This window comes from Primulina tabacum, chromosome 1, assembly GCF_025594145.1.
Source record: "Primulina tabacum isolate GXHZ01 chromosome 1, ASM2559414v2, whole genome shotgun sequence".
NCBI lineage: Eukaryota > Viridiplantae > Streptophyta > Magnoliopsida > Lamiales > Gesneriaceae > Primulina > Primulina tabacum.
In genome coordinates this window covers 13,708,349-13,728,496 of record NC_134550.1, presented here as the reverse complement: position 1 = coordinate 13,728,496, position 20,148 = coordinate 13,708,349, and the positions used below count along the sequence as shown (strand labels likewise).

At 34.0% G+C, this 20,148-nt stretch overlaps 1 protein-coding gene and 1 pseudogene across 2 annotated transcripts; one reads left to right on the top strand and one right to left on the bottom strand.

Annotated features, from left to right (window-relative positions):
- Positions 1 to 6,520: 6,520 nt before the first annotated feature.
- On the top strand, positions 6,521 to 8,384 carry LOC142518152 (uncharacterized; annotated as a pseudogene).
- A 4,635-nt stretch (positions 8,385 to 13,019) lies between these two features.
- Positions 13,020 to 19,707, bottom strand: LOC142542053 (carbamoyl phosphate synthase arginine-specific large chain, chloroplastic-like). Of its 2 annotated transcripts, none has more exons than XM_075648504.1 (4): positions 19,598 to 19,707; positions 15,884 to 17,228; positions 15,088 to 15,780; positions 13,020 to 14,815 (listed from the first exon to the last, which is right to left on the bottom strand). In XM_075648504.1, exons 2-4 carry the CDS (start codon positions 17,201 to 17,203, stop codon positions 13,265 to 13,267), a joined length of 3,564 nt encoding a protein of 1,187 aa, XP_075504619.1. In that variant the 5' UTR covers positions 17,204 to 17,228; positions 19,598 to 19,707; the 3' UTR covers positions 13,020 to 13,264. The 2 variants fall into 2 exon arrangements, with proteins under 2 accessions (XP_075504619.1, XP_075504622.1); XM_075648507.1 differs by having other exon boundaries at positions 19,586 to 19,703.
- Positions 19,708 to 20,148: the final 441 nt, after the last annotated feature.

The following is a 20,148-nucleotide window of genomic DNA, read 5'->3' as shown; positions in this document are numbered from 1 at the left end:
ATACTCGTGATCACCAAATGTATGTTTCCTATTTTTCCTTTCATTTATAATTGTTAACTAAAGTGATTTTTCATCCGCTTAAAATTAAAATATAACAAAATCATATTTAATTATATAGATATTACAATTTGATATGTAAGTTTGTATGGCGTCCATGGAATATTTATTTTATTTTTTAATATTGTTCTAAAGAGAAAGTGTAAGCTTTTAAAAAAATTCTCATAAATAAAAAAATAATAATTAAATTTACGATTGTTTTGTGATGTCCAACTTTTGAAATTCGACTCAAACCCGAACAATCCGAATCCATCACTAAATTCAACTTAACCACCAAGATTTGATATATATTTGTTTGAGAGGTCGTAAGCTGGTCTACAAATTTTGATTACAGTTATAAACTTAAAGAGATATTTAATTATTTAAAATATGATTATAAGGGTAGGTCTCATAAAACAGTCTCACGTATATATACATGTAAGATGGATAAATATAACTCATATCTACAATGAAAAGTAATAGTTTTGACATAAAAAATAATATTTTTCATGTATGAAGTCAAAAAAATATTTTTTTCACAGAGTTGACCCGTGAATCCGTCTAATAAAAATTTGTGTAAAAATAATGTTTATTTTGGACACGTGTGCTCAAGCGCAGTATATATATAATCTGAGTTTTCTATCAAAAATATAAGTTACAACCAAACGCTATATGCTATAAAAAATATATATTTATCAATATTAATGTATTAATGTTTCCACCAACCACATTAAAATATTTGAAAACAAGTAGCATACAAATACATATTTAAATGTCTAAGTCTTTTCGATTTCATTTTTAAAATTCAAATTTGAATGTAATGTCCCTTAAAAATATAAATTATATTTAAGTGTTTGAATCGGTTATGTCATTTCATTTAATTTTGGTATGATTTTGAATTTTGTGTTACTTTTATATATTTGAGTTTTTTTATATTATGTTTCCAATTTTTTGAAAGTATATCATCTTGAATTTTTGGTATATTGACTTTCCGTAAATTGATTTTATTGTTATATATCTTAATTGAACTTTAATATAAATATTTTTTAACATCTTCTCAAAAATAAATCAAAATTTATTCATTTAAATGAACAACAAGAATTTAGACTTTTCAAATAATATTTATTCATTATTTAAATATTTAGTAGATAAAATAATATATGATTTTTAAAATATTTTTTTCTAACAGTTCTACTTAGCTAGGATATCGAATGCAATGATAAAAATGTCAGTTTAATGCAAAATATTGTTATCCTCGTTTGAACGCTATTTCAAATGACTTAAATATTTTTTATATAATAATTTATTTAAAATTTAAATGTATTCATTACAGTATAACAATATTTTAAATAATTATTCAAATGCTTATACATAATAATTTTAAATAGTAATCATAAAAATTAGTTAAAATATTAATTTGTGCATTACACGAATGAGATACTAGTATATATGTAGAGATGAACACACATTGGTGATCTCTACAAGATGGATATAAAAAGAATTAAAAGCCAAAATAAAGTTTCATTAACAAGATGATAAGTCAAAATGTATAACTTCGGTTACAAGATGGATAGAATTGGTCTGCCTTATTTGTGTATTTCTCGTATGGTTATATAGATGATTTCAATATTTAAGATTCATTTTTATCCTGAATCTTTTTTAAAAAAATTTATTAACTGGTCTTTATATAATTTTGTAGGACCGAGCGTTTGCCGTTTTACCAAAAGTTATAGATGGTGATAATTGTGCAAATCAAATATTGTAAACTGCACAACAGCTCAAGCATCATTATTCAATCGCTCTTCCATCAGAGACAATTATTGCACCCGACAATTTCTCTCCCAATAATTACACTTCTTGCAATCAATGAGAATTGAATTCTTGACCTTGTCTCTGATACCAACTATAGGACCGAGCGATTGCAGCTTTACCAAAAATTATAGCTGGTGGTAATGGTGTAAATCAAATCTTTTAAACTGTACAGCCTTTCAAGTATCATGGTTCGATCGTTCTTTTAGCAGAGATAATTATAGCACCTAACAAATCTCTCTCTCTCATATTATTTAATAAATAAATACATATCTAGCTAGCTAGTAGTGAAAAAATATTGAAATGTTCGATACATAAAGTTTATCGTATTGAAAAATACCGCATTTGCTAAAATATTCGGAATACTAAATATTTCGGTATAATACGGTAACAATACCGAACTTTTCGGTATAGTAACGATATGAAATTTGGAAATTTTGGTGTATACCGAACTTCCGAAATTCCGAAATTTCGAAACAATATATGTGTGTGTATATATATATTGATATAAATTTAATTTATAAGATATTGATGAATAAATTCATATTTTGTCAGGGGAAAAGAGTGGCAACTCATTACACGTTGATCATTTAATAATTAATAATATTAAGAGATTTTTTTTGAAATAATAATAATATATGGAATTTACAGTAGATATATTTTTTCGAGCTGCCGTGGAGGAGGAGCTACCATAAGTTGAGGGGTTTCAATTTATCACATAAATTTTGGCCTGGTAAATTTAGATATCTTATAAAATTTCAAAAAAAAAAAAAAACTCATATCTAACTCACATATCAATTTTATAAAACATAATTTTATAAAACATATTTTTCACACGATCTGAATAATTAAAAAATATTATTTTTTCACAAATATATATTCGATATCGTACGAGAGATCTATTCTAAAATTTTATATAGTTGGATCACCTAAAATATTTGAAAATAATAAAAAAAAATTGATACATGAAGAGGATGAAAAATTAAAAATGTTTGAGGAGACACGATCGAAACAGATATCCTAGTATAAAATTTTATTAATTTTAAGTGAATTCTAATTTTACTTAATCTTTGGCATAAAAACCAAAAATTAGAAGCAAATGTGTGCGTGAATAAAATATTAAAAAGAATACTTTTATTAGCTTTTCAAGTGTTTTTCTAAATATGAAAGTTCATCTAAATACATTGCAGAAAATTAAAAGTATTTTTGTTTTAATAAATGGAAAAGTAGCAAAATAATTATGAATCGTGTCTTAATACAATAACTTTGTTTTCTACTTTTAATCTTTTCTTTATCGAATAATAGATGTAGCACCGGATATTATAAGCATACTTCAGACATGATGCCGACATGGTATTGAAATTTATTTATGACGCATGAACTTGCAGCTATTAACATTCGATGTGCACTAAGTAAACTCTTGAACCAACGCAATAGTCTGCAAACCATTTTAGTCAGGTTAACCATGCTAACCAAGTCATATGTGACAGGTTCAGCCGATTAAGTGTTAGTAAGAAAAATCCAACTCCTGATATTTGGTCAAGTGATCAACAACTTGAATACCCTCTTCGAACGAAATGGTAGTAAATAATGGCATAATGTGAACACTTATGTAATAAAGGATTAAAAATGTAAATTGCAAACCAATCTATTGTGCTAAAATTTATTGTGGACTAATTGGTTACCAAAATCTAATTTAAATTTATATAACTAAAATTTTATTTTATTTATTTCTTTTAACGTCTACAATACATGTATAAAAAATGAAGTAAATTGTATATATCACCTTTGTAAAATATATATAAAAAAAACATTAAACCCATGTTGCATGAAATACGTGTCCATGTTAGGAGAGCAATCTAAACTTGGTGTTTAGGTTATTATACGATTTAAAATATTAAAATTACATCATTGTCACTAATTATAATTTTTAGTAAAATGAAAAACGATTGATCTCACATTGACATCAATGTCAAGGTCATCTATTCGATTCTAATATATTACAAGTAGTACAACTATTTGGAGGAGATTGTTAGTATGCAATAATTGTCTCTGTTAGAAAAACAATTGGTACATGAAGCTTAGGGTTTTATATGGTATAAAAAAAATTGTAGTAACAATCGATACATGAAGCTTGAGCTGCATTAAAATATTGGAGTAGCAATCGATACACGAAGCTTGATTTGCTAAACGATTTAAAATATTAGAGTTATATAATTACCACTAATTATAAATTTCGTTAGAGTGACAACCCCCTAATCATGCAACCCCTTATGTAAAATCAAATCTCTTCTAAAACCATGTATTTTTTGCACTTTTGCTTCATTTGCAGAGGGTTATGAATAGAGGCAACGCGTGAAGAAGGGCCTATATATCACCTATGGCTAGCTAGCTAACTATTACGGTTGCTAAGCAAATGACGATAATTATCTGCCCTCAACTTATGGGCCAGCGGGACTAATGCAAAATCAATTATACCAACCAACATGTGATCTCATTAAGTTCTACAAGTCGGCTATATTCATTATACGCAGTGAACTGATCCCAACAAACACTATATATATATATATACAAAATAAAGATGATCATGTATGCCACTCATGTTAGAGTAGGTGCACGTCGAGCCAAGTGTTGGCCGAGTGTTCACAATGAAACTCTATGTATAAACAATCTTTATTTTAATAATATTTGAAATTATTATTGGCACATCTTTATCTGAATACCCATGCTAGTTGCATAGATAAAGCCCTTGAATATACAAATAGTAGAAAGAATATGAGATGCTCATATGATGAGTATTATGAAACTCATATTTGGAATACTGTATATTCTAAACAGTTCCTAGTCGATTCAGCCGCCACTAAGAAGGATATAGGCCGCTCGAGTTCGAGACTAGTATCTGCGATATGAGTACCATGTTTCATTGGTAGGGGACATTGTGATGTCCGAGCATGCAGATAGGTGCTCCTGGTAGAGTGCACTGAACAACCCTCCATAAAGGACTTTCCAAGTGGTTTTCACTTATCGAGTGGAAACGTCCTAGTTTATGGTTGTACACCATTAGTCCTTATGACCCGGGACAACATTGAGACTCTATGTGCTAGAATTACACTTTGACTTGTTTACCGACTCTCATGGGGTCATCAGGTGGAAAGGTTGGGTGTTCTGTCGAAACATTTAGGAGTCGATGCATTGTAGTCGGGGATTCACCGCTTACCTTCGGGTATGGATATCCTATGTGTTCTCATGTGTATGTAGGTTGAAATCTCCGATCAGAGTATGGTGGTAATTATGAAAGGGGTTTCATAGATTACATCATCGATGCAACTACGACATGACACATAGTACGATTCATTGAAAACTCTCGATATACCAATGGTTGTCGAATCGGTCGGGATATATGAGTTGAAGGGACCGTACTGTACGCTAACCATAATTGAATGGTTCTTGCAGGCACTATCATTTGATACCTAGGGAATCATGTAAACGATGCTGCTAGGCGTTTAACATGATTGGTTGGGTACTATCAGACTTGAGTTCTGACATTCTTGTTATCAAGGAGTTGATAAGTAAGAATGGAGCAATTGGGGTATGCTCGTATAAGGACATGTTTAGTCCGAATCACATGGAGATGTGAACCCACGGCTAGTTGTATCAATGAACCATTGAGGGCCACACAAGTACTAGCTTTCTAGATACCGTTGAGAAGTGAAATAGTTCAATGTGTTGAACGGCTTATAAATGAGTTTATAAGCGTAAGAAAAATAAAAGTATGACTTCTATGAGAGAAATGTAATTTTTAATTTATGGAAGTGTTCCTAAATTAAAAGTTGGCCTAATAAATAATGTATTTGAAAATTATGATTTTCATAAACATTATTATGGACTAAATTAAATTAATTCAAGTGTTGAATTAATTAAACACTAGTGGGCCTAGTAGAGTCCAAATAATTAAATTAATTCAAGTGTTGAATTAATTAAATCATATTGGGTCTTGTAGAGCCCAATAGTAAAATAATTATTCAACTAGTGACTTGAGTAAATTCAAGTAATGTTTAATTAGTCTCAAATTTGTTTGAGATAATTAAATTAAGTTCATGGATTTTTAATTGTTAAAAATCAAATAAAAATGCATGCATGGGAGGTGAAGAGTTGGGAGACAACTTTTTGTTTAACCAAGGCATGGCATGCAAAAGTTGGACACTACTTTTTCACATACCAAGACAAGTCTCCCTCCCCTTCAATCCATCATGCAATGGCCGAAATTTGGTGGCTACTCTCCCTCATTTTTCTCTCCATTCTTGTTCTTCAATTGTTGAGGAAACAATACACTTCTCAAAGAAAAATGCTCTAATTTTTCTAGTGCAAAATTAGAGTGGTTCTAGCTAGTTGGTGGTGGGCTTAATATTTGAGCAAGGTGGGCTCAAAGGGAAGCTTGAAGATTGTCTTGCCATTGAAGAGCTTGGTTGCTTGACAACTAAGTTGGAGCCATCATCAATCCTCTGTGATTGATAGGTACATTTCTAAACACATTATGAATGTCATTTTTGTGTTTTGTATTTGCTACACACTAGTACAAGGTGGCCGAAATTTTTGCTCTTGAAAATCAATATTTTAAACTTCCGTTGCGCTTTCGGGCACCTTAATCGATCCCCTTTCAACTCATTCAAGAATCAAAAACATATGTATAAATATAGAGATACATATAGTTTCTGATATAGGATCTTAATTTGGGCTAATGCCCTTTTGTTTTCTGGTTAATTCTTGAGTAATTGGTTGAAGAGTTAAAAGCTCAGTGGGGTAAAATGAGGGTTCATTCCCTTTGGGGAGGTTTCTTTGTTCTGTCATTACTATTTGCAGTTAGTTTCTGTAATGCTGATCCCGACAATACGGTGAAGGTCGCCGGGACCGGAGAGTGTGTAGATTGTGAGGAGAATCACTTTAGAACCAACCAGGCATTTTCAGGTAATAAACCGATTGCAAATAACAAGTGACATTTTGTGAGAAGTGAAAAGAGCACGACATCGTTGTCTGTTTTTAACTAAAATATCATTACATTGTGATTTAAAATAAAATTCGTGGGATAAATTTAAGCCATTAATATGATGTATCTTGACTTTAATATAAATGATGACACACGACATTTACCTTCCTACTTACTGATAGAATAATCAAGAAACTTAAAATTTCAACTAGTATAATTTAATCTATGTTTCTTGGACATTATTTGGATGTTCACGTTCTTATACCTTTTTCACTCTTTTGTATGAATTAAGGGCTTCGTGTAAGCATGGACTGCAAGCTCAAAGATGGAAAGATCAAAAGAATCGGCATCGGGGAGCTCGACGATGAAGGGAAATTCAAGGTCTCGATCCCGGAAACGATAGTTGAAGATGGACAAAAACTCAAAGAAAAATGCTATGCGCGGCTGCTTGTCCTGCCCGTGATAGCCTAGAGGCAGCTAAGATTGTGTTCAAATCTCAAACCAAAGGCATATACACCTTTAGCCCAAGCAAGAATCTCAAATTTTCAGCTATATTGTGCACTTCTAAATTCTTTTGGCCGATTTTCAAGCTCCCTCCTTTCCCATTTGATCCTTGGAAGAAGCATTTCCATTGGTTCCTTCCTCCCCCAACACCCGCCTACCAGTCACCGGTCCCTGTTTACAAGCCGAATCCATCAGTCTACAGCCCGCCGGTTCCGATTTACAAGCCTGAACCACCAGTCCACAAGCCAGAACCACCTGTATATAAGCCACCTGTTCCGGTTTACAAGCCTAAACCACCAGTTTACAAGCCGGAATCACCTGTATACAAGTCACCTGTTCCAGTTTACAAGCCCAAACCGCCAGTCTATAAGCCTCCTGTTCCCATTTACAAGCCGAAACCACCTGTCCGCAAACCTCCGAAAATACCATGTCCACCAATCTCCAAGCCAGAGCCTCCAGTCTACAAACCTAAACCCAAGCCACCAGTTTACAAACCTCTTCCCCCACCAGTTCCTATCTACAAGCCCAAACCCGAGCCACCAGTTCCTATCTACAAGCCCAAACCCGAGCCACCGGTTTACAAGCAACCAGTTTACAAGCCTAAACCTGAGCCACCGGTGGTGACGAAGCCTCTGCCACCTCCAACTCCATATTATCCACCAGTGATCAAGAAACCTTGTCCTCCTCTTCCACAGCTACCTCCAAAGTACTTCAAACACCCCAAGTTTGGCCATTTCCCACCACTCCCTCCATATCATCCATGAGCATTTCAAGAAGGTGTAATTCCCACCTCTGCTTCATCTTCAAAAGGATGCATCATGAAGATTAATTTATTATTTGCAGCATCTAATAATTAAAAATACATTTTTTTTTCAAGTTCTTTATGTTTCAAGAGAATTAAGTGACTGAGACAGGAAATTGCATCAGTTCTTGTTTCTTTGTAATGTTGTCTTAAAGTTCAAATATATGATCGGATGTTCTCTTCGTTTGCATGAGAATACAAGACGTATATCAATCATATAAAACAAGAGGACTGAATGATACGTACAAAGCAAGAAAAACGAGAGGTGAAGCCTTTTGTTTGCTGTTTTAAAGAAAAATATTAATAATTATTTAAGATGATTCAACATTTTTAATTTATGTTAATTTCTTCCTAATATATACGTTCGATAATAATTTGTCTTCACTTTAATTTGGGTCGTAAGATATTAAATACGAAATTTTTTAATAAACTTATATTTTATGCACTGTTTTATGATAGCACCCAATTTTTTCGATTCGGCGGTTCGATCTATGATTTATCATTCATGGACGTTGATAAAATCCATCCATTTAGCAGCACGTTAGGATGGCATAGCCTTACAAGGGCTACATAATTGTGGTGTCTGCTAGTTTAGATCACACATTAAAAGGGGAATTAATATATTTCACATTCAAATCGAAATATTGTCGAAAATTATATGATATTAAATCATCATCAAAATAATAATAATAATAATAATATATTTAATATTAATTTATCCAATTAGAAATTTTTGTATATTTAAATTATTAAACTTTTAGTATAAATTAATTATATTAATTTAAACAAAGCTGTGTCAACTACCCTAAATTTTTCTAAGCATTATATTACTACTACTATTTTATTTTCTAGAATGTTTTCCAATTTTTTTGTTAAAAACCTCAAGATGATAGAAGAAAGATGCCTAACAAAGAAGATATATCAAGCGTGCGAGAGTGTATTAAACTTTTCATGTTTACTTTAGACACCTCAACTGAATGCTCCGTGATGAAAATATACCACTTGGTAAGCATAAGTGGCAGCTCGTGTCGCCCACAACATATAGCTCATCTGACATTCAAGTTTCGAGTTCGAGAAATAATAAACTAATTGTAACAAACTTCACCCTGACTCAGTGAAAGAATGCAAAAACTTGTGTGAGATGGTCTCACATGTCGTATTTTGTATGACGGATATCTTATTTGGGTCATCCATGAAAAAATATTACTTTTTATGCTAAGAGTAATACTTTTTATTGTGAATATCGATAGGGTTGACATGTCTCATAGATAAAGATTCGTGTGGAAAAAAACAATACTTGAACATTTAATCATTTATGCACACTTGAATTAAGATAGCGTTGTTTGAAATCCATAATTTGTTAATCATACTCCAATTTAATTTTTATCTAAATATAATTACCAAGATTACCCTCTAGTTAATTTTTAAAACCTACCATAAATTCTTTTCCATATTGATTAACTAGTATACTGATTAATCTTAGGATAATGGTAACCAAAAGTTTATGATTTTTCAATTAACCTAATTTAAAATCCATCTTAAATTTTGATAGGAGATAAAATTTTATTTAATCTCAATAGTTTATTGAACCAATTTATATTTTAAATTTGGTTTATTTAATTTAATATAATGATCACTAATTAATTTTATAATATACTTTAATTTATTTTAGTTCTTTATTTTTTCTAAGATTTTATTATGCCAAATATATCAAAATTTTAGAAAGAATATTTATGTTATACATATTTTAATTATTTAGTTTGGTTATTTTGATTATTGAAAATAAACTTGTGTACAATAACCAGCTAATTTTCATAGCTTGTTATAAATTTGATTATATTTTATTTAGGTGGTAAACAATTGGCGTGTTGCATTTTTAAACATGTTAAAATAATAATTTAATTAAATTAAAAATTGAAATATTATAATACATCGAATTTTTATATAAAAGGATAATAAAAAGGTTTTTAATAATTAATAGACATATATTTTTTATTGTTTGTTATTTTATATTTTATTCATATATAATAAAAACTTATGAAACATTTTTAAAATATTAAAAAAATTATTTTAAGTTGTTGACATGTAAAAGTTTCCATTTATATTTGGTAAAAATTTGTGTGAGACGGTCTCACGGGTCGTATTTTGTGAGACGGATCTCTTATTTGGGTCATCCATGAAAAGTATTACTTTTTATGTTAAGAGTATTACTTTTTATTGTGAATATCGATAGGATTGACCCGTCTCACAGATAAAGATTCGTGAGACCGTGTCACGAAAGACCTACTCTTTGTATTTTTATGGTAATTCAAAATTTTATAATATAAAGAAGCTATAAATGTATGGATAACTTTAGTCCAAAGTTAATGGTATTGTACACACGTTGCTTAGAGCACCCGCATTGGTGGGTGTTATAACAACACCACCTCATCAAAAATCGTAGGGTCCACATGCCACATACACATTACATTAACACATTTATTCTCCCACATTCATTTTAACATTCACACTCATTATTTGTAGGTCCCGCTGTCCACTCATTCATCTTATTCTTACTTTAAATTAAATAAATTCAATTTCAAATTGTTTAAGAAATTTAAATTATTATTATTTTATATTAATAATAATAATATGTTTTTATATATTTAGTACGTAAAATAATTTAATTTTATGAGTGTCACTTATTTAAAATTAAAAATTTATTATAAACCTAAAATAAAACGGTACAACATATAACAATAAATAACACTTGCATAAAAATAAAAAAAAAATTAAACTTAAGAGAAGATGCAAAATACTAATTCAAGGATTGTTGTTGTATTGTGACCAAATATGTTCAACTAAGTCGGCACGAAGTTGGTGATGCACATGAGTGTCACGTATTTCGGAATTTGTTCGGAGATATTCATGAAATCCTCGGTTTGAGCCCTGGACGGGTTGTGCAGGTTCGTCACCTTCATCGTTGTACCAATTTGTCACGTGAACCCCCTCATCTTCGACAATCATGTTATGTAAAATAATGCATGCTAACATAATATATTTTAACTTTTTTCTGTATCAATAACGAGCTGGACCTCTGACAATTGCCCATCGAGCTTGGAGCACCCCAAATGCTCGTTCAACATCTTTTCTTGCAGACTCTTGTCTTTCTTTAAAAAGCCTCCTCTTTGGATCCTCCGGGCAAGGAAAAGCCTTAACGAAAGTGGCCCATTCCGGATATATTTCATCTGTTAAATAATACCCCTTCGTATATTGAGTCTCGTTAACCATGAAATTAATCTCTGGTGCATTTCCTTGCAAGACGTTATTGAATATGAGAGATTCGTACAACACGTTAAGATCATTATGTGAACCGGCGACACCAAAGAATGCATGTCATATCCACAAGTCTTGAGACGCGACCGCTTCAAGCACGATTGTCGGTGACCCATGGCCTCTTGTAAACTGGCCTTTCCAAGCAACTGGGCAATTTTTCCATTCCCAGTGCATGCAATCAAGACTGCCCAACATTCCAGGGAACTCGTGCCTTTCATCATGCATTTGAAGAAGACGTTGAACATCATCTGCATTTGGCCTTCTCAAATATCGATCACTAAATAGTTCAACCACATATCTGCAGAACTTGAAAAGACACTTGATGGCAGTTGATTCACCCATGCGTAGGTACTCGTCAAGATGGTCGGCCGGGACTCCATACGCCAATTGACGAATTGCAGCCGTGCATTTTTGTAGTGGTGACAAGCCATTTCTTCTCGCAGCATCGTCCCTTTACTGAAAATACGGTGAACGATCATCAAGTGCATTCACTATTCGAAAGAATAACTCTCTTCGCATGTGAAATCGTCTTCGAAATATTTGATCTGGATACACTGGGTTTGTGGAGAAATAATCATTGAAGAGCCTCGCATGCCCGGCTTCACGATTTCTTTGGATGAACCTTCTTCTTCGCCGCATCACGTTATTACTTTGATATGCTTCAACTATTTGTCGACTTTGTTGAAGTATCAATGACATTAGCTCTTTCCCCAGATCATAATCTTCGTCATCAACTTCAACTTGGACTTCGTTTTCACTTGTCGAGCTAGAGGTTGAACTACTGGAATATTGAGACATTTTGGAGTAAACAAATTCAAGTGTATGTGTTTGCCAAATGGTATGTTTGTAGAATGAAGAATTGTATAGTACAAGGTGTCTATGTATATTGAAATTTGCAACGGCTATATTCCAACGGCTACTTTGCAACGGCTATATTCCAACGGCTACTTTAAACAATACATTAAATAACATTAAATAAGGAAACAACGTTTAGCGACGGTTTGTGGAAAATATAATTAAAATAATTCAAAACACGTGGGGCCCGCGTGTCAGCAAATCAGCGACGGTTTCATAGCGACGGTTTTTCAAAAACCGTTGCTAATTGTCCAATTTTTTTAAAAAAATAAACTGACACAGAGGCGTTCAACTTTGAACGCCCCATACCCTCTCTCCTGTGAGTGGGCGTTATACATTCGTACAACGCATTGCCACATCAACTAGTTTTTATAAAGGCACCCATATGCGTTGTACAAATGTATATAATATATAAAAATTATTTGTTGTTTAAATATATGTTTGTTTTTCAAATAATTGTTTTAAATACAATTTTCTATGCTTAAATGGTGGGTAAATGTATTATTTACTAAAACTATAGAAATTAGAACAGAAATGTGGAGAACATTTGGAGATATGTTAAAAAATTAGTAAGTACATAAAATGAAATTTCTATTTGCACAGAATGTTGAGGACAAAATTGGAAAGATTTCACTTTTCAAGGTTATAAATATTGATGTAACCACAGTTTCTATAAGTGGCTTAAGTTTTACAATATGTCAAGATATAGTAAAATAAACATAAAACAGCTCCCTCCTTCAGATTTATTTACAGGCACTTCATTGGATCACAAAATATAAGAGAATTGACTTAAAAGTTCCCGCAAATATCCACATGCAAAATAGCATAGGCTCAGGGAAACACAGCAGGCATAGTTATGCACCCAGAGGCCGAGAGAGACGATATACAAGTCCAACAAGAACTTACAGAAAAGGTAAAATCGACGGCAAGATATCACTTTATAACAAGTGTAATCTTTCTTAGGAAGGAGATGAAATTGACTGTAATGTTCCGCTTCTCTCTTTTTTACTGTCGGTGTCGAAGTAATCTTGCAGAGCTGACATCTCAATCTTGCTGCTTTTTAAACTTTTAATGGCTTCAGCAGTGGCCAAAGCTCCAGCAACAGTAGTTATTATAGGAATCTTGTAAGCCAGAGCCATCCTTCGCAGCTGTCTTCCGTCAATTTGGTCAAGTTGGTCACCCGAACTTGTGATCACCATCATCTGGATTTGCCTGTTAGCAATCATATCACCGGCATGAGGCCGTCCCTCGTGCATCTTCAACACTCGCTCGACTGGAAAACCTTCGGAATCAAGGACATGGGCTGTGCCAGAAGTTGCAATAATCTTGAAACCAAGTTCAAGAAAGGCTCGGGCAATTGTTGCAAGATGGGACTTGGTCAAGTCGTTTAAGCTGAGAAAGAGGGTACCAGAAAGAGGTGGCTTCTGTCCAGCAGCTATTAACGCCTTTGCAAATGCAATTGAGTACTCGTAGTGGATGCCCATAACCTCACCTGTACTACGCATCTCTGGACCTAGAAGAACATCAGCTCCTTGGAATTTCTCGAATGGGAGAACGGCCTCTTTAACAGATATGTGCTTTGGGATAACCTCTTTTGTGAACTGCAAGTCCTGGAGAGATTTCCCTGACATAACTAGAGCAGCATACTTAGCCAGTGGATGACCGATAGCCTTGGATACAAAAGGGATTGTCCTAGATGCACGAGGGTTAGCCTCGAGCAAGAAAACTTCCCCTGAACCCGTAATTGCATACTGACAGTTCATTAATCCAATCACATTCAACCGCTTTGCCAATTTTGTTGTCCAGTTCCTAATTGTTTTTAAGCATGAAGATGACACAGTTTTTGTGGGAAGCAAGCATGCTGAATCCCCGGAATGGACTCCAGCCTGTTCAATGTGCTCCATTATTCCACCGATCACTACGTTACCGTGTGAGTCGGTGAGTGAATCGACATCAATCTCTATAGCATCAGACAAGTATTTGTCAACAAGAACAGGACGCTCGGGATCCACCTCAACAGCAGTTTCAAGATAAGTTACAAGTTTTTCATCACTGTAAACAATTTCCATTGCCCTGCCTCCTAAAACATAGGAAGGTCGAACAACAACAGGGTAACCAATGTCTGCAGCAATAGTTAGTGCATCTTTTTCACTCTTGGCAATTCCTCCTTTTGGCTGCTCTATCTGTAATTCCTTCAAAATTGCATTAAATCTCTCCCTATCCTCAGCAGCATCGATAGAATCGGGGGATGTGCCCCAGATGCTAACAAAGCCAGCACCACTTCGAGACCTGGGCCTGTGCTCATCTAAATAATGCTCAATAGGAAGAGCCAGTTTTAGAGGAGTTTGACCGCCAAATTGGACAATGATACCATCAGGCCCTTCCAAGTCAATGACATTCAGAACATCCTCCACTGTGAGAGGTTCGAAGTAGAGCCGATCACTTGTGTCATAATCTGTCGATACTGTTTCTGGGTTTGAATTCATCATGATTGTTTCATAGCCTGCATCCTACACAGAGAATGAATTCCAAGATTAGAAGATAACACAGAAAAGTAATAGCTAAACTATCTACAATCTGATTGAAGGAAAATTTAACAATAAGATACATGTCCCTGAATATATTTTCACAAGCAATTTCCTAGAATATCAATCGATTGTAAATTGGCATTTCTTCACTCTCCCCCAAAAAAGACATTAAAGCTCAACAAGTTCATAAACAAGCATTTTTTGCGAAGTAAAAGGGGGGAAAACAGAGCACCAATCAATTAAGATGCACAAACCTGAAGGGCAAATGATGTATGACAGCAGCAATAATCAAACTCAATCCCTTGTCCAATCCGATTTGGTCCTCCACCTAAAATCAAAACCTTTTTCCTTTGAGAGGGAGCTGATTCACACTCAAAATCATAGGATGAATACATGTAAGGGGTATCAGCTTCAAACTCTGCGGCACATGTATCAACTCTTTTATATACTGGTTTAACTCCAAAAGATAATCTCTTCGATCGAACTTCTTTCTCAGTGGACTTCATGGCATAAGCAATCTGTTTATCACTAAACCCTCTTTTCTTCACTTCCCAAAAGTCATCAACGGTCATCTGTGACAAATTCCAAGCCAAAAGATATTGTTCCACATCTACAAGTTCTTTAAGCTGAGTGAGGAACCATTTATCAATGTAACTCAGTTCATGGATATCATCCACCTTCATTCCCCTCTTCATTGCAGCATATATGGAATGGATGCGATCTGGGCTGGGCACCCGTAAATTGTATTTTAGTTTCTCCCAATCCCAGTCAAGTTCCTTGACTTGTGCACAACCCCATCCAGAATACCCACATTCAAGTGATCGCACAGCTTTCTGAAATGATTCTTGGAATGTTCGGCCCACTGCCATGGATTCACCAACAGACTTCATCTGGGTTGTTAGAATTGGCTCTGATCCAGGAAATTTCTCAAATGCAAACCTAGGTATCTGCATTTGCACAAAAAAATTAGATGATATTAAAATTAATGAGTGAAATCAATAAGCCATAATAAGCGCATGAGCCAGATATCAATGAAGAAATGAGCATCACCTTAGTAACAACATAGTCTATGGAAGGCTCAAAACTTGCTGGGGTTTTCTTTGTGATATCATTAGGAATCTGATCCAATGAGTATCCGACTGATAACTTGGCAGCCATCTTGGCTATTGGGAAACCAGTTGCCTTTGAGGCCAAAGCTGATGATCTTGAAACTCTAGGATTCATCTCAATCACCATTACCTCTCCATCTTCAGGATTAACAGCAAATTGAACATTTGAACCTCCACATTCAACTCCAATTTCCCTAATAATAGCAATAGAATAATCTCTGAGTCGCTGGTACTCCTTATCTGTCAAGGTTTGTGCGGGGGCCACAGTGATGGAGTCCCCAGTGTGAACTCCCATTGGATCGATATTTTCAATCGAGCAAATAATCACCACATTATCTGCTAAATCTCTCATAACCTCAAGCTCGTACTCTTTCCACCCCAACAAGGACTTCTCAACCAAAACCTGAGATGTCACGCTAGCAGCAAGCCCTGACTTACATATGGCCTCGAATTCCTCCCTATTATAAGCAATCCCACCCCCTGTCCCACCTAATGTGAAAGCAGGACGGATAATCAAGGGGAACTCCCCAATCAAGTTGGCAATTTCGAAGCATTCCTCAAGTGTAGTTCCAATCCCTGAAGGAGGCATCTTAAGTCCAATATTCTTCATAGCCTGCTTAAACAAATCCCTATCCTCTGCCTTCTTGATTGCATCAAGCTTTGCACCAATTAACTCCACACCATATTTCTCAAGTGCACCACTCTCTGCCAATGCCACAGCAAGATTAAGTGCCGTCTGACCACCCATAGTGGGCAACAAAGCATCAGGTCTCTCCTTTTCTAGCACTTGCTCCACCAAGTCTGGTGTCAATGGCTCGATGTAAGTCCTATCTGCCATTTCAGGGTCCGTCATTATAGTGGCCGGATTTGAATTAATAAGGATAACCTCATATCCCTCTTCTCTAAGAGCCTTGCAGGCTTGTGTACCTGAGTAATCAAACTCGCAAGCCTGCCCTATCACAATAGGCCCTGCTCCCAAGATAAGGATCTTCTTTATATCTGTTCTTTTACCCACACCTTTTTTATCTTCAAGAACCCCTCCATTTGATGAACCATCACCATTTTTTATACCAGTAGCCTCAGTTAGTGCAGAATTTACCGTCAAGTGGCGAGATGACAGGTAGAGACTTGTTGAACTCTTCTTTAATGCTACTTTTGTCTGGGTGAAAAGGTGGGGGGAAAGCTCTCTTACGGGTATACATGGATTGGCTTGAACTAGGTTACATAGAGCATTACTACATTGATGTGCACAATGATTCATCTTCTTTTAACACTCCTAGAATTTCCTACAAGAATCAACACAACAGAATTGTAAAAAAATTGCAAAAATACGATTCTAGGATCAGTTATTATGTGCTTAAACATGCATTATTCCAGAGAAAGAAAGATTTAACCAAACGGCAAAAAGAAGAGTTTGTGTCGCTGGGGAAAAGAGAAATAATACAAAACTCCTCAAATTCATCCTACTAAATTTTATAGATTCATAAAAAGACCATATCAAGCACATAACAAACTCACACTTCCACATGGAGGTGGTAAACAAATTTCTAAGTAAAAAGATAAATTGTTTTAGAGTAGGAGCCCAGCGAGTAAACTCGGGGCTTGGGCTTTATGGACTCTCGTGTAAAAACAATCTTTATTTTTAATAATATTTTACGATTTTATCCAATTATGTCATTTACTTTATTTGTATACTCATGCAAACTGCATTGATAATGTCCTTGAATATGCCATAGGTATCATGAGGCTTGCCTCTCCACGTAAGATAATGAAACTCATTAGGAAGTGTACTGTATATTCTAAACAGACTCTTAGTGGATTCAACCGCCTAAAATAAGGATAAATGTCGCTTGAGTTTGAGACTAGCATATGTGATGTAAACGTCATGTTTCATTGTTAAGGGCATGGAGATGTCCAGTCATACAGATGAGTAATCATTTGATGATTCACTGAACAACCTTCCATCGAACTTTCCAAGTGATTATCACTTATCGATAGGAAAAGTCTGCGGTCATGGTTGTACACTCTTAGTCCTTTGATTCGGGACAACGTAAAAGCTCTACGTACTAGCATGTACTTTGATCTGTTTACCGACTCCATTGAGGGTCATCAGGTGGCGATATTAGATGTAGTTTCGAAATACGTATGTGTCGATGCATTGTAGTCGAGGATTCACTACTCGCCTACAGGTAAAGATATCATATGTGATCTAATAAGTTAATTGTGCAAGGAATCTCTGGCCAGATTAAGCCGTGTGCATTTTGGAAATGTGTTTGCTCAGTTGCAGATACCATGTTACTGTTATTAATCAAAGATCATATATCACATCGTTATCGAATTTATTTGCAACTCTCGATATACTAATAGTTGCAGATTTGATCGGGATATAGGGGTTTAAGAAATCGTATTGGTAAGTTAACAATAACTTAAGGTTTTTGCAAATACTACAGTGATATCTAGGGGATCATGGGACGATGCTACTAGACTCTCTTACCATGATCCGATGGGTAAACAATCAGACTTGAGTTCTGACATTCTTGATCAAGGGTTGATGAAAAGAATGGATTAATTAGGGCGAATAAGAATAATTTTTTTTCTGAATCACATGAAGTTGTGAACCAACGGCTAGTTGTATCCCTGAACCATTGATGGTCACACAAGTATTGGATTCTGTGTTCCCGTTGAGATAGTCAAATTCAATTATTTGAATTTGACGACTATAATTTGATGGATATCAAACAAATTACTTATAAAGGAGTTTATAAGTTAATTCTATGTAATGGAAGATGTGGATGTTAGCTTAACAACAAATTAAGTAAAGATAGTAGAATTGTCTTGTAACGCCCAAAAATAATTCCATGTAGACCGCATGCATGAAAATTAATAAATTGCTAAAATATTTTAATTAAATGATTTTGGATGCATAAATGATATATTTTGAGTGACTAAATGATTAATTGTGTAATTTTGTCTGGTTTATAATTAAAGATTTTCAGAAGAATATCGGTGGTTGGCCGGGACGGATACAGTTTGGTAATTTATACAGGTTTATATCAAGCTGATCCCAAAGTAAGAAGACACCCAGAATATACAGTTTGGTAATTTATACAGGTTTATATCAAGCTGATCCCAAAAACATGAACAGAGTCACCAAAAAAATCAAATCACTCAAACCAACCATACCTGATTGACAACAAGAATGCAACATACAATTCATATTTAAAGTAATTATGCAGTCTAAGCAACGAAAATGGAAAGTAGTATTTTGCATAAATGTGACTAAAACTGACAAGTCCAAAAACCATGTTTCAACACAAATGTCCGGGATCAAATTCCTGTTGGACGTTCACGAAAGTGTCGATTCAAAAATTAAAAGTTCCATTTTTCATAAAAGGTTGGAACTTGTTGCATGTGATTATATAATGTAAAAATGCATTCTGGCATCACCCGGTTATAAATATTGGTAAAACCGAAAAGCCCGAAATCCCATTTCCTGAACACCAAAGCTTCAAAGTTCGATTTTTTACCATTCAATCACTTGAATAATATTTTTCATTGGGTCAATTCAACAAATACCTGAGACATTCACACAAAAACAAATAGAAATCCATGAAACTCGAATTACGTAAATGGGAATGCTCACTTAAATACTTACTCTATGCTGGAAATGGAGGAGACCGAGACAAGGGGGCTTGGCTGCTCTTTGTTAATTGTGCTCGAGTCTTGGAGTTCTAGGCAAGGGTTTTGGATTATTATTTTTTTTTAAATATTATCCAAAAATATTTAAAAGATTATTTTATATCACAATTTCCCAAACTCTATTTGCTCTTACCTCAAAAAAATTTAATACAAAATTTTATTTCTCAAAATCTTATGATATATAAAATATAAAATCTCACATTATAATAATAAAATCTCATATAAATAACAATTTATTAAATATATTGTGATAAAACTTTTAAAAATAACAAATGGATTAAAAAATTCAAGAATTCTTAGATTCCGAAATTTTTATATTGTATTTTAAGTTTCCAAATAGTTAATTTAAAAAATATATTGAAAATCACAAAAGCGAGCATAATAAAGTTTCCCCCAAATACAATAAAGTTACCAAATATTATGAATTTTTTTAAGTAATTTTATGAATCATTATGTAAGGACCGTGTATCGTATTATCGTAAATCTCATATGATTATCGATAATTCA